Below are 11,501 nucleotides of genomic sequence, written 5' to 3' on the forward strand. Positions count from 1 at the left end.
TTTAAGTCATCTTCTTCAATCGGCATCTGAGTGAGAAGAAGAAGAAGAAGAAAGGAGCCATGACAATGCTTAGATCTATCTCGTTGGTAATATTGCTCGTCACATTCATTTCTATGGTTTCTTCTTCTGCTTCTTCCCCAGAAGCCGACTTTGTTAAGAAGACCATCTCTTCCCACAAGATCGTCATTTTCTCCAAATCCTACTGCCCGTATGTCTCCTTATCTACTCTCTCTCTCAGGCCATTTCCGATCACTAATCGTCATATTTTCATAAAAATTGGATCTTGGGTGACTTCAATTTGCGATTTTTTTTTTTAGATCTTATTAATTGAAACTTGAGTCTCTAACTTGAATCCAATGAACTTGTTTTCATGGCTCTGCTTTTTTGTTTTGTATTCGTTAGATTGGGATTTTTATGGTTGTTGAGCTACATTTATATGGAGAATATGTTAGTAATCAATTTTAGGGTTTTGTTCAAAATATTCTCAGTATTTGTTCTCTTTGCTTTTCCTTTGGTCTTAGTTGAGTTATGTAGAGAGATCATGTCCCTATATGGCTATATATATGACCCATCTCTACTTTTCCTCTCTTTCCTTGTGGGGTTTGGTCAACAGCTATTGCAGGAAAGCTAAATCTGTGTTCAGAGAGCTGGATCAAGTTCCTTATGTTGTCGAGCTTGATGAAAGAGGTGTGTTTTAAGGTTAAAAGGGGATCATCTTTTCATCATCCAACTATGTTTCTTACCTCTTTTTTGCCATGAGATCCTGAGTCTCAGACATTTCTGTTATTTGAAACTTTGCCGGATCACTATATAGAAGATTCATTTGTGACCAATGGTTGGTAAAAATTGGGTCTTGCAGAAGATGGGTGGAGCATCCAGACTGCACTTGGAGAGATCGTTGGAAGGCGAACAGTACCACAGGTCTTTATTGACGGAAAACACATTGGAGGATCAGACGGTATACTTACCTCTCCTTCTCCTTCAAGAAAACGTCTTTGCTTATGACAACATTTTTTGATTGATAGATTTATCTTTGTTTCTGGTTTTCAGATACCGTTGATGCGTATGAGAGCGGTGAATTGGCCAAGCTTCTTGGTGTTTCTGGCAACAAAAATGCTGAACTCTAGGTTAAATATAGTTGGAAGAATTGATAACACTCTTTGTGATGTTTAGCTGTAAGCAATTCGATTTCCAGTTGTACAACATTTGTATTGGGTTCTGCAGCTTGATCATACCTTTAAAACATATCTTATCTGAGATTACAAGCTGGTTATACAAAGTTGGCTTGAGGAATCAGATCTGGACATGCTTCCAGTCTACTTGTCTGAACTTTAAAGTGCATTGTACAGTTTGGGGGTTACATTGATAGTACCTAAGACTAGTGGAAATAAAACATCTAGGGTCGTGCTCTTTTGTTGCTGCAAGAAGGGCACTTATAATGCTTGATATGCTCAGCTCTAGCTGGAGTGATCTTCACACACTTCCCGTGGAACCATTTCTCGCACATGTCACAGCAAATCCAGAATTCATCAGAAGCATAGTTATCTCCACAAGCTCCACATAGGGTTTCACCGTGTTCATCTTCATCCTCTTCCTCTTCCTCTTCCCCTTCCTCTAACTCTAATCCTTCTTCCTCGTCCTTAGCCTGTATCGTCTTTGAACTTTTACCTTTTAAACCTCTCTGCATTCCAGATCAAGGAATATATTAACTACACCAAAATAGCAGAGTGTAAACTAAAAAAAAGTAATCAACAAGTGTCATTGGATCGGTAAACTTGTGATAACTCGGCCACTTCACTGCATATTGATCCAGTGATTCCAGACCTGCCGCTTATATGACTGCAATAAAGACACAGCCCATCTTTGTTCTGCCTCAACCTAGAGGTTTCTTATGCCACACGTTTCACAAACTACGTACGGAAGTAAGAAAGTTGTGTTCAGTCTATGTTTTAGAACTCAATAGCAAACTGTGTAAGCTCTCACAAAATCTATACTGCATATGATGAAAAAGATGTTTAAGGAACAAAAATGTGCATCATACCTTATTCATGTGTTTAACAATGCTCGAGGTTAGCAGAAAAAGAGAAGTATGTAAGCTACAACAGTAACCTTAAAGCACCAAAAAAAAAAAAGTTTCTGATACCTTAACCTTGATCAAATATGGTTGTGTTATCTGATAGATAAGAATATGTAGTTATAATATAACAGGGGAAAACTACCATAGAACTATAAAGATTCCAGTATTTCAATGTTCAAGTACTACCAAACGTGTCTCTTAAAAAGTTAGAAATCATGGTGTTCTGTTAGAACTGAATTGAATTGTGTAGTAGTTACTCTAAAGAGACTTCCAAGATTGTGTAATGACTGAATATGAAAATGCCATTTATTGGTTGAACCCTTTATGATTGTGAATAACATATGCCAGTGCTGTGCTTTATTGAATATCCATTTAACCATTCCTAATTTCTGAAAAACTGCAAAACAAAGAAAAAATGATAAGAGTAGACGAAGAACGAAGCCGAGTATCGCAAAGAAGCTATTTAGAAAGTTTAAGGATGGAACAAGAGCTATTTCCGCAAAAATCAGCTACAATCTGTTAGTGTACTATGGAGGAGCTATATAGAGAACCGAAGGTGATAGGATCACGATATTGAGTTGAGAAAGGGTTTGGAAGAGTGGCATAGGAATTAATGTTCATACTAAATAAAGAAATCTGATTTGTTCTTAGTTCATAGTTAATAAATAAAGGAATTAATGTTCTAAATCTTATTAAAGGAGAGCATGAGTCTTACCACTTTTGAATTTGACTTGGATCTGTTGCCATTTTGATTTGCTGAAGAGGGCTTTTCCTTTGTTTGTTTCTTCTCATTTCCAGTTACAACTTCAAATATAGTAGGAACCTCGTTTATCATGTTGAACAAGCGCTTCCTGAATTGGTAAGTGTACGGTTTAGTATGAAAATGCTGGAGATATCAATGATAATTAATGGTAGATAATTGAGAAGAGATAAGATTAAACAATGAACACAAGGTTAGAAGAGAATACAAACCAATCAAGAAAGAAAGGATGATACCTGTCAGCTCTATCAAAACCAATTCTTGAACCAAAGTAAAAGGACACAGAAAGTAACCACGCATCACTGTGGACAGCGACGAGAGAAAGCCAGTCTTTTTCCTGCATCCCATCTCTGGCAAAGTTAATGCCGAGTGCAGGTTCGGGAAGCTCAGGAGGCACTTCTTCAGCTGGTAAGTTAACTTCCCACACTTCATTTGGGAATCCATACAAGCAAAGATTTTCCTTCTCTGAAATGTCATTAAATAGTCATACAATACAAATTTCAGTTTATCAACTCGACTCAAATTAGCAGAGAAAGCAATGAAATACTCTCCGAAAACGATATGTAGCTACATAGTCAAGACCGAGCAGCTTGTATTTCTTGATGAATAAAGAAATCATGTTTATTAAATTAATATCTTCCTCCTAACTAACAAAAAACAAGGTTTAGAGCTACAAAAAATTTCATAATACTTAGAACCATGCAACCTTTAAATTGTTGTGTCAATGAAGCCAAAAAGCATGAAGTCAAAAGCGAGATATAAAAAGATAACAGCACCAAATGCTAAAAACTATATAGTTCATGGGGAGACCAAACCACCGAACTAGAAAAAAAACGTTGCTCAAATGTTCAACATAATCAGTACCAGTATCAAAACACATGTAAGCAGCAAAGCAAGATCTTATAATTTTCAGTGTGACTAAAAATTATCGATTTGGATAAGCCTCTGTTCCCATCTCAACTTATACTAAAAGCAAAGCTGTACATTAACCACATCAGCCAGCATAAGGAATCACTAGAAAAGAAACTCCTATAAACGAGAAACCATAAGCATTAAAGGAGTTAACGGGAACACAGAATTCAAAATCAGGAATAAATGAAACAGCTTGAGAGAAAACCACAGAGCTTTAAGGCTATAGAGAGAGAAAAATCCTAACCAGGGTCGCATTGCTGGAAAAAATCTTCCACATCTGAAAAAAAAAGAAACAATCAGAAAACTGTTCTAGAACTAAGCATCATCAACACAATCCATAACACTAGAGCACAATTGTTCAATAAAAAGGTTTAAATCAAGCCACCAAACGATCGTTATGAGCAGAATTTCCATGCAAAATTCAAAACGCATAAGAAAAAGTTTCAAACTTTGAAAAGCACAGAGAAGAAGAAGAAGAAGAATACCAGTGGTGAGAGCTTGGATGATGCCAGCTCGACGGCCCTTGAAATCTCGAAAGACTTCTTCGACAGTTCGAGGGTTGTAGTGCGAAGCTCCTCCTTCCATGTCCGTCTCTCTCAGAAACGATGAAAGAGCGGGCTTTGATAGCGAGGTTTGGTTCTTTTTTTTCAAAGCTGAATTTTTTTGTTTGAAGTGATAAAGTAAGAAAACTGAATTAAGACGAAAAAGTTGCTCCGTGGACCGTGACGGACCCGACACAACACAACACTTCTTTTTCACACACAGGAGAAAAAAAAAAAAAAGGGACACGAAAATTAGTGATTCACTTTGGTGATTCACTTTGGTGATGATACTCATTACTCAGTTGGTAATTGGTATAAGAATAAATGCCACTAGAGACTATGCACAACCATGATAATCAATTTGACTAAATGGTCTTCGTGTTGTCTCATTTTAAATAAGAATCAAGTTTGTCAGAAAAAGAAAATCACTCTACAGATTTCACCAAACTCCTCGATGCTGGTTCCCAAAACTGAAAAAATTGCTTTAAAGATCTTTGGATTTATACAATATATATGCGAGAAAATATATGAATGACAGACGTAATCAACACATTCAAGATTTAATCATATAACCATGTCTTTTTCTCTTTTCTCAATCATCTACAACGCAATGATCATCCAGATGAAATTGTTACTATCAGATGAAAAACACCAACAACGATTGGAAAAAATAACCCAAAAAACAAAAAACTAAAAAAAAGGAAAACTGAGACAGAGCAAATGCATCTGATTAGCTTACACTTGCCATCTCCACTAGCTGGTTCTGCTTACAATGTTCCTGTCCAATATCTCACTCTCTGAACAAGTTGTATCTGTCACTCCCAAATGCAACATACGAGTATACACATGCTTATAACAATACTCTCGTTCCAGGTTGCAACAGTAGCTAAGTGAGTCGAATCTTCCTCTAAACACAGCATCGTCACTCATTACCTTCCTGCCATCAGATTAGAGACCATTGTTCTACTTTGTGAACAAAATATCTCAAGAAACATCTCTGTAAAACAAAATTGTTCCTGAAAGTTAGGAGATCATCTTACCTGTATCGTCTTTCCTTTTCTCAGGCGCATGCTTTTCAAGAAACTGCATGTTTGTTTTCCAGTAAACCTCACCACCTGACAGCCATGTATCCATATGCATCCCACTTGGAAACTCCACAAATGTGCACTGAGGGTTACGGGCAGCTGCTTTTGCATACAGCATTTTCATGTGAAATGGAGGGACCATCTCATCTTGCAGTCCAGAGAGGAAAAGCACTGGTTGTTTGACCTATCATTGTTGCAAGATATCACATGTTGCAACAGAAAATCAAATGATGAGACATTGTTCTAACAGGGATGTGTTTTTTACAGGACATCAAGCTCCCTCCTTATTTCCTTTCAAGTTTTAATCCATAGAACAAATCAGAGAGCAATCAATCAGCTCGCGCTAATGCATGAATAATTTGATAGTTTGGGCTTAATGAATAGAAACTTCAACATATTCCGCAAAGATATATACACTATGTCCCGTTAAAAGGAATGCAAATGCATGAGATATATTCATATGCCAGCGAGGTCTGTAAGGTACCACAATGTTTTTTGCTTGTTTGAGTCATTTATCGCATATGCAAACTGTACATGAAAAGAATCCATCTAACATAATCTGCAAGAGTCTACATTTGCTTCTTACCTCAGCAATAGCATCAATTGTTTTCCAGGGGGAACGTACAACAAAATTAAGAAGCTTCAGGCTTTTCGTACCACTTCCTCCAATAAACCACTTCAAGAAGGGCAGCAAAACGCCAGCCATATCAAGAATTGATGTGAAAGTATTTTCCAGAATCAATGCAGATACCTATATATGAAGATTCAGAAATGGTATACATACAACTAAAAGGCGTGTGGATATCAAATGAAATACTGGAAGTGGAAACAACAAGAACAAAAATAATATGTAGCTTAATCAAGGCATCTACAAATTTCATTTACCAAGAAAGTCTCTGAGAAGGATAAGGTTCTTGTGCATATAACAGTAAATTTCAGTGGAGGTGATAAAAGGAGGCCAATAACAAAGTTCAAACGAATCCCCATATCAACAGTTACTTTTATTGCCAGATGACTAAGACTTTAACACAATAAATAATTATATTCAGATAGAACTAACCGAGTAGATTGTTACTGATGACAAGTGACTAGAATCTAAATAAAGAGTTACTCTAGAAATTTTTATACAATCAGACTCCAGGTCATCCGCCAAAGTTATAATAATTTTCAACACTAACCAGAATCTCATTAAGTTACTGATAAGAGCCAGCCAAACCAAGCCCCTAGAGGAGAGAAGATGGTGCCCTTAGGCGTTATAATTTATAAGGCATTTGTTAGTCTCATTCGTAACCATGTGGGACTATCAATAATACTTCTCCCTTTAAACAGTAACATCCACAGAGCTGGCGGCTAGTACGTGGCCTATCCCGTCTCTCTTCTTATAAAATGCACATTTTCTCTACTCATGAAATGCTACCATTAAAAATATTTACTAATGATACCTTATCTGGATTGTTTTTGGTAAGCACAGCTCCAACAGCTCCCCCAAGGGACCTTCCAAATACAACTATCCTAGATGTATCAATGTCAGTCCTTCCAGAAAGGTGATCCAATGCAGCCTAACAAAAGTAGCAGGCAAGAAACTGGATAATGAATACATGGAGACGCAACAGAAGAGATATGTGGAAAGATTTAGGGAAACAAGCAAACCTGAGCATCTTTTATGATTCCTTGCTGTGAAGGATAGCCTTCACTTGCCCCATAGCTGGTTGCACAGGAAAATCAATAACAGTTGTATAAACAAATCCAATGCTTAGATAAGAGATAGACCAGAAACCAACTAACCCGCGATATGAAAGCATGAATACATTGCACTTCAATTTCTGTATCATGATGCGAACCATCTCCAAACGATGAGCAATGTCTGAGGTTTAAAGGTCAAGGCCGTTTACAAGGCAAAGAATCCCAGCCAACATACATGGAACATAAAATAGGTAGACAAGACACAGAAACTCATACACATAAACAAACAAAAACCAAGAAATGGCTCTGGAAAGGATACTTCCAGCATTCTCCTGGAAAAATAAAATGGTTGGACCTGCATAACAAACATTAAACTATTAGAACTCGAAGCCTTAAACTCGCTCGAATTAAGCTAAAGCTACCAACCACAAGCAGTTTGACACATATATCTATCAACTAGATTTCAGGTGACAGATAAGTTCAAAACTACTTTAAAAGCAAAAATAACTTAGAGATCACAAATCTGAGAAAAGGAAAACAAAACCTAGCTGAAGAAAGAGACATCAAAGACCTAAAATCCCCAAAATTCAGAAGCTTTTACAGAAATGCATAAATCAAATCTACCAAAAAAAATACTGAATCGATGAGCAATATCGAGACGAGACTCAATAATCAAAGAGAGTAGGGACCTCGACATTCGGGGAACATCTTGATGAACCAAGCGTGGAGACGAACACCATCGGATGATTGAAGCCAAACGTCTTCGTAGATGAGATTGAGCCTAGCGGGAGTGATCGGATAAGACTTGCTTAAACCAGGAAGCACTGGTACGTAGACAAGCTTCTCCTGGAAAGCCACGAGCAGCGCCACTCCGGCGACGACTATCCCTCCTACTCCGTAGAACAACGCGCTCACATAGGTCACCATTTCCTCTGTTTCTGCTAAAGGAGCAGATTCCAAATCCAAATCGGAATCCGAAACAGAAGAAGCAAAAATCGAACGCACTTTTGCAACTTTCTATCTGTTTCTCTCGTGGATTTTGCTTTTCTTCTTCTGAGAGGAGAAAAAGAGCTTTTTTTTGTACAGGTGAGAAGGATGGGGGGTTGGGCCTGAACTAAAGCCCATCTATACGCTAAACTCAAACCCAGTTTGAGAGGCGGCCTTACTCTGAATTCATATATATAAATAGATGGTGCAAAAAATAAACATAATTTTTTATAAAATTTAAATTCTAAATAGTAATATACGTATTTTAATTTCTAATCAAATTTGAGTCCGATCGTAAATTTAAATCCGATCATTGGTTGACTAACGATAAACAACCTTTAATGACATATTTTTCCGTTTATTTAGTTTTCGAAATTCACATGTGTTGGTTACAATAGTAAAGATAAAAATGTTTACTACGAACTCTAGAATACATTTTTCTAATTTTTAGGGTTTATATACACTTTACAAACTAAATAAACCAAAATATATATGTCATCAATGGTCGTTTACTATTCTGATCGGAATTATCTTGACCATTAGTCAACTACTGTTCGAGCTCATATTTGACAACTTAAATGTTTATTTAGACAAAGTTAATTAGTTGGAGGTTTTATATGGGAACGAAAACTAATATGAGGTTTTAATTGGAAAATATTGTCAATTTGGAGGTTTTAGTTGAATTTTTTTTTAATTTGGAGGTATTTGAGATTTTTTTTCTAAATCTAACTATCTTTAACCGTATTCTAATTTTACATATTTCTATTTTGCAATACAATTTAAATATTTATTTCATGATAATAATCTAGATTTTAATTCTAGAAACTGATTTTAATTCTACACACTCCATCATAATAGATAAGAGCAAAAAAAAAAAAAAAATAGTCAACCTCATTCTAAATAATAACCCACAAACTTTTTCTATATTTAGTCTTGTAGTTTTTATTTTAAACCAAATTTAAATCTTACACATTCAATTTTACAATACAATTTAATTATATATTTCATCATATAATACAGTGTTTTTGAATAGTACACCATCTTAGTATATAAAAGCCTAACGACATTATATCAAAAATAGTATGTGTATCATATCAATTCGTGTAAAAGCGAGTCTGAAACTCTGAGACCGATGAGAACCATGAACAGACTATTACAAGAAAGAAGATGACAAGTCCCATCAGGCAATCATAAAACCTTGCAACCATCTTGACAAACTCCCACAAGCCTAAGGCTTTCATCAATAGTCTCCCCACTTGCGAATTCTGGAGCAGTGCCCATCCTGTTGGCAGAAAGGCCAACGGTAAAACAATAATATTGGATAATGCAAGATTGCAAAACTGACTCAGCAACGCTACTATCACCACCATTAGTAGGAAGAGAGTCATCTTTGTAAGCCTCTAAATATGCTGGAGATCCGCCCCGTATCTCTTTCTACCCGCTGATAACATTTGTAATATGAACACAAACGCCATTATCATGAACTAGGACAACCCATACACCAACTTCTCTCCCAGTCCGCTCACCTTGATTATCTCCAATTCATATATGATACATAACTGAAAGATGAAGTAACGGAGGGAAAGAATAATCTCACAGAACTTTCCCAAAAAAATCCGAATCAAAATGGGTCAAGGTAATTTTCTTGTATCAATGGCCAGGATTAAATCGTCAAAATCCGAATACATGATTACGAGGTTAAAAGATTCGCGTCTTTTTGAATGTGTACATTTTATTTCATCAAAAAATTATAACCTAATAGCATTTCCGTAAATACTTGTAAACTCTCTACCTATATCAATAAACGTACTGTTCAAATAATAGTATTAGATTTCAATACTAAAGAATATTAGGTTTTAATCTAGTAATATTTTTGTTAAAGAATACTTTTTCACCAATTAAAGAATATTATATCTTTCATATAATGTAATCCTTAATCACACACACATATATTTATTTATATATACGATTATATTTACAATAAAGAAAACTATAATCTATGTGATTCCGGTTTACCCCGATTGGACCTAATTGAACCGTGAACCAAACATGCACTTATTACGGTTTTGAAGATCAAAAGTTTATGCAATTGAAATAAGAATTATGGGTTTATTCGAAGAGATATCAAAATACATCTTTTCTTTTTGTCGGCCAAGTTCCATTTATATGGAAAACCCAACATGGGAATTACATAATGGATTCGAAGTCCAACATCACTGGATTGATTTTTACAATATTTACATGAAGCTTAAACAAATAGTATCCTAGAAGATAATTTTTGCAACGGAAAAGTCCAATTAACTAATACATGTGAGATGCGTTGATGATTCTAAGTGGACAAGGGAGCATAACCAATTAAAGCCTAGCAACAAAAAAAACTTCCGTCGGAAGCTCCGCCTTGTTCGTCCAAATTGTCACCGCCTTCAATGCCAGAGCTGATCTTCTTTTAGATCCATATTTCACCACACAAATCAGCTAGAGTCTTCGAAAATCCACTCGAAAGATCTTTCTACAGATTTAACCGCTGTTAAACAAATTGAAAACTGTCGCATATCTTGATTAATAGATGAAGTTTTTCAGATCTCTAATAATCTCAACTCAAAACTCAAATATATAAGCTCCGCTTATGACCTAAATTTCATAGAGAAAGGTCAACTTCGTGTAAAAACGAAGAAATTTTAGCGAATATATTACTCTAATCCTTTGAGAAAAGTCAAACCGACGGATTGAATAATTGATAACTAGCGGGATTTTTAATGATGATCTTGTAGAAAGATGAGGAAACAAAAATAAAATAGTGAAATACAATCCAAATTTAGCCAAAAAGGAAACTAGCAATCCGGAAAACTAAAAATCCGACTAAATAAAAGAGAAACCAAGTCGGAAGATATATTACAAAAAAATCCAGTTAACATTGGCATAAGATTCCGGCTAACTGGAAACTTTTCTCAATCTATGAAAGATTTTGAGAGAGATAAGAGAGAGCTCTCTTATTCAATGTTTTCAAGTCACAAACAAATCAAAATACATCTTTTAATGTACCATGATGCAATCTGAACATTAAAAAAATCTAGTCGTTTTACTCCATGAATATTAATAATACGAAGGAAAAATCAGAAACGATAGTACACACTACACATGCTAGCTAAATACTTGCGTACACCCTGAAAAAACACCTGCCCATTAAAAAGAAAATGGAGCTTACATGGCTCTCTCTCATCACCTTCACTCTTTTTCTACTTCCCTGCTTCCCTTCTACTGTAGGGTTCTTCTGAAACTTTCTCAATCCTTCTCCATGTTTATACTTTCTCCATATTTTGCAGTTCAATGGATGATGCATCTTTGTTGAACGAAACCACCGAACCCGTAATCTCAAGTCACGTTGATTCATGACCCTAGACACCTTGTATCAACCATTACATCGCGATCGCAGTTTCAATAAGTTTTCCAGTGAT

The 11,501-nt window shown here is 35.8% G+C and overlaps 3 protein-coding genes across 3 annotated transcripts; 1 reads left to right on the forward strand and 2 right to left on the reverse strand.

Moving 5' to 3' along the window:
• Window positions 1–8: 8 nt before the first annotated feature.
• On the forward strand, window positions 9–1,262 carry LOC9310066 (glutaredoxin-C4). Its single transcript, XM_002871896.2, has 4 exons — window positions 9–208; window positions 614–687; window positions 860–958; window positions 1,051–1,262. The coding sequence occupies exons 1-4, from the start codon at window positions 60–62 to the stop codon at window positions 1,125–1,127; spliced, it is 399 nt and encodes a 132-aa protein (XP_002871942.1). The 5' UTR covers window positions 9–59; the 3' UTR covers window positions 1,128–1,262.
• LOC9308012 (PHD finger protein ALFIN-LIKE 5) lies at window positions 1,233–4,493 on the reverse strand. The gene is made up of 5 exons (XM_002873953.2): window positions 4,235–4,493; window positions 3,994–4,026; window positions 3,074–3,302; window positions 2,793–2,928; window positions 1,233–1,681 (listed from the first exon to the last, which is right to left on the reverse strand). Exons 1-5 carry the CDS (start codon window positions 4,332–4,334, stop codon window positions 1,397–1,399), a joined length of 783 nt encoding a protein of 260 aa, XP_002873999.1. The 5' UTR covers window positions 4,335–4,493; the 3' UTR covers window positions 1,233–1,396.
• A 339-nt stretch (window positions 4,494–4,832) lies between these two features.
• On the reverse strand, window positions 4,833–8,122 carry LOC9310067 (protein bem46). The gene is made up of 8 exons (XM_002873954.2): window positions 7,749–8,122; window positions 7,379–7,414; window positions 7,162–7,240; window positions 7,027–7,081; window positions 6,819–6,935; window positions 5,963–6,127; window positions 5,332–5,560; window positions 4,833–5,228 (listed from the first exon to the last, which is right to left on the reverse strand). The coding sequence occupies exons 1-8, from the start codon at window positions 7,984–7,986 to the stop codon at window positions 5,221–5,223; spliced, it is 927 nt and encodes a 308-aa protein (XP_002874000.1). The 5' UTR covers window positions 7,987–8,122; the 3' UTR covers window positions 4,833–5,220.
• Between the last annotated feature and the right edge of the window lie 3,379 nt (window positions 8,123–11,501).

This window comes from Arabidopsis lyrata (genome assembly GCF_000004255.2).
Source record: "Arabidopsis lyrata subsp. lyrata unplaced genomic scaffold ARALYscaffold_6, whole genome shotgun sequence".
NCBI classification, from domain to species: Eukaryota; Viridiplantae; Streptophyta; class Magnoliopsida; order Brassicales; family Brassicaceae; genus Arabidopsis; species Arabidopsis lyrata.

Excerpts from the sequence above, each read along its gene's own strand:
- LOC9310066 (XM_002871896.2), top strand. The coding sequence starts at position 60 with ATGACAATGCTTAGATCTATCTCGTTGGTAATATTGCTCGTCACATTC. Across the intron at positions 209-613 it reads TTCTCCAAATCCTACTGCCC|CTATTGCAGGAAAGCTAAAT; the intron begins GTATGTCTCCTT and ends TTTGGTCAACAG. Across the intron at positions 959-1,050 it reads ACACATTGGAGGATCAGACG|ATACCGTTGATGCGTATGAG; the intron begins GTATACTTACCT and ends TCTGGTTTTCAG.
- LOC9308012 (XM_002873953.2), bottom strand. The coding sequence starts at position 4,334 with ATGGAAGGAGGAGCTTCGCACTACAACCCTCGAACTGTCGAAGAAGTC. Across the intron at positions 4,027-4,234 it reads CATCCAAGCTCTCACCACTG|ATGTGGAAGATTTTTTCCAG; the intron begins GTATTCTTCTTC and ends TTTTTTTTTCAG. Across the intron at positions 1,682-2,792 it reads CCAAGTCAAATTCAAAAGTG|AGAGGTTTAAAAGGTAAAAG; the intron begins GTAAGACTCATG and ends TCTGGAATGCAG.
- LOC9310067 (XM_002873954.2), bottom strand. The coding sequence starts at position 7,986 with ATGGTGACCTATGTGAGCGCGTTGTTCTACGGAGTAGGAGGGATAGTC. Across the intron at positions 7,082-7,161 it reads TTCATGCTTTCATATCGCGG|CTATGGGGCAAGTGAAGGCT; the intron begins GTTAGTTGGTTT and ends CTGTGCAACCAG. Across the intron at positions 5,561-5,962 it reads CAATTGATGCTATTGCTGAG|GTCAAACAACCAGTGCTTTT; the intron begins GTAAGAAGCAAA and ends CAACAATGATAG.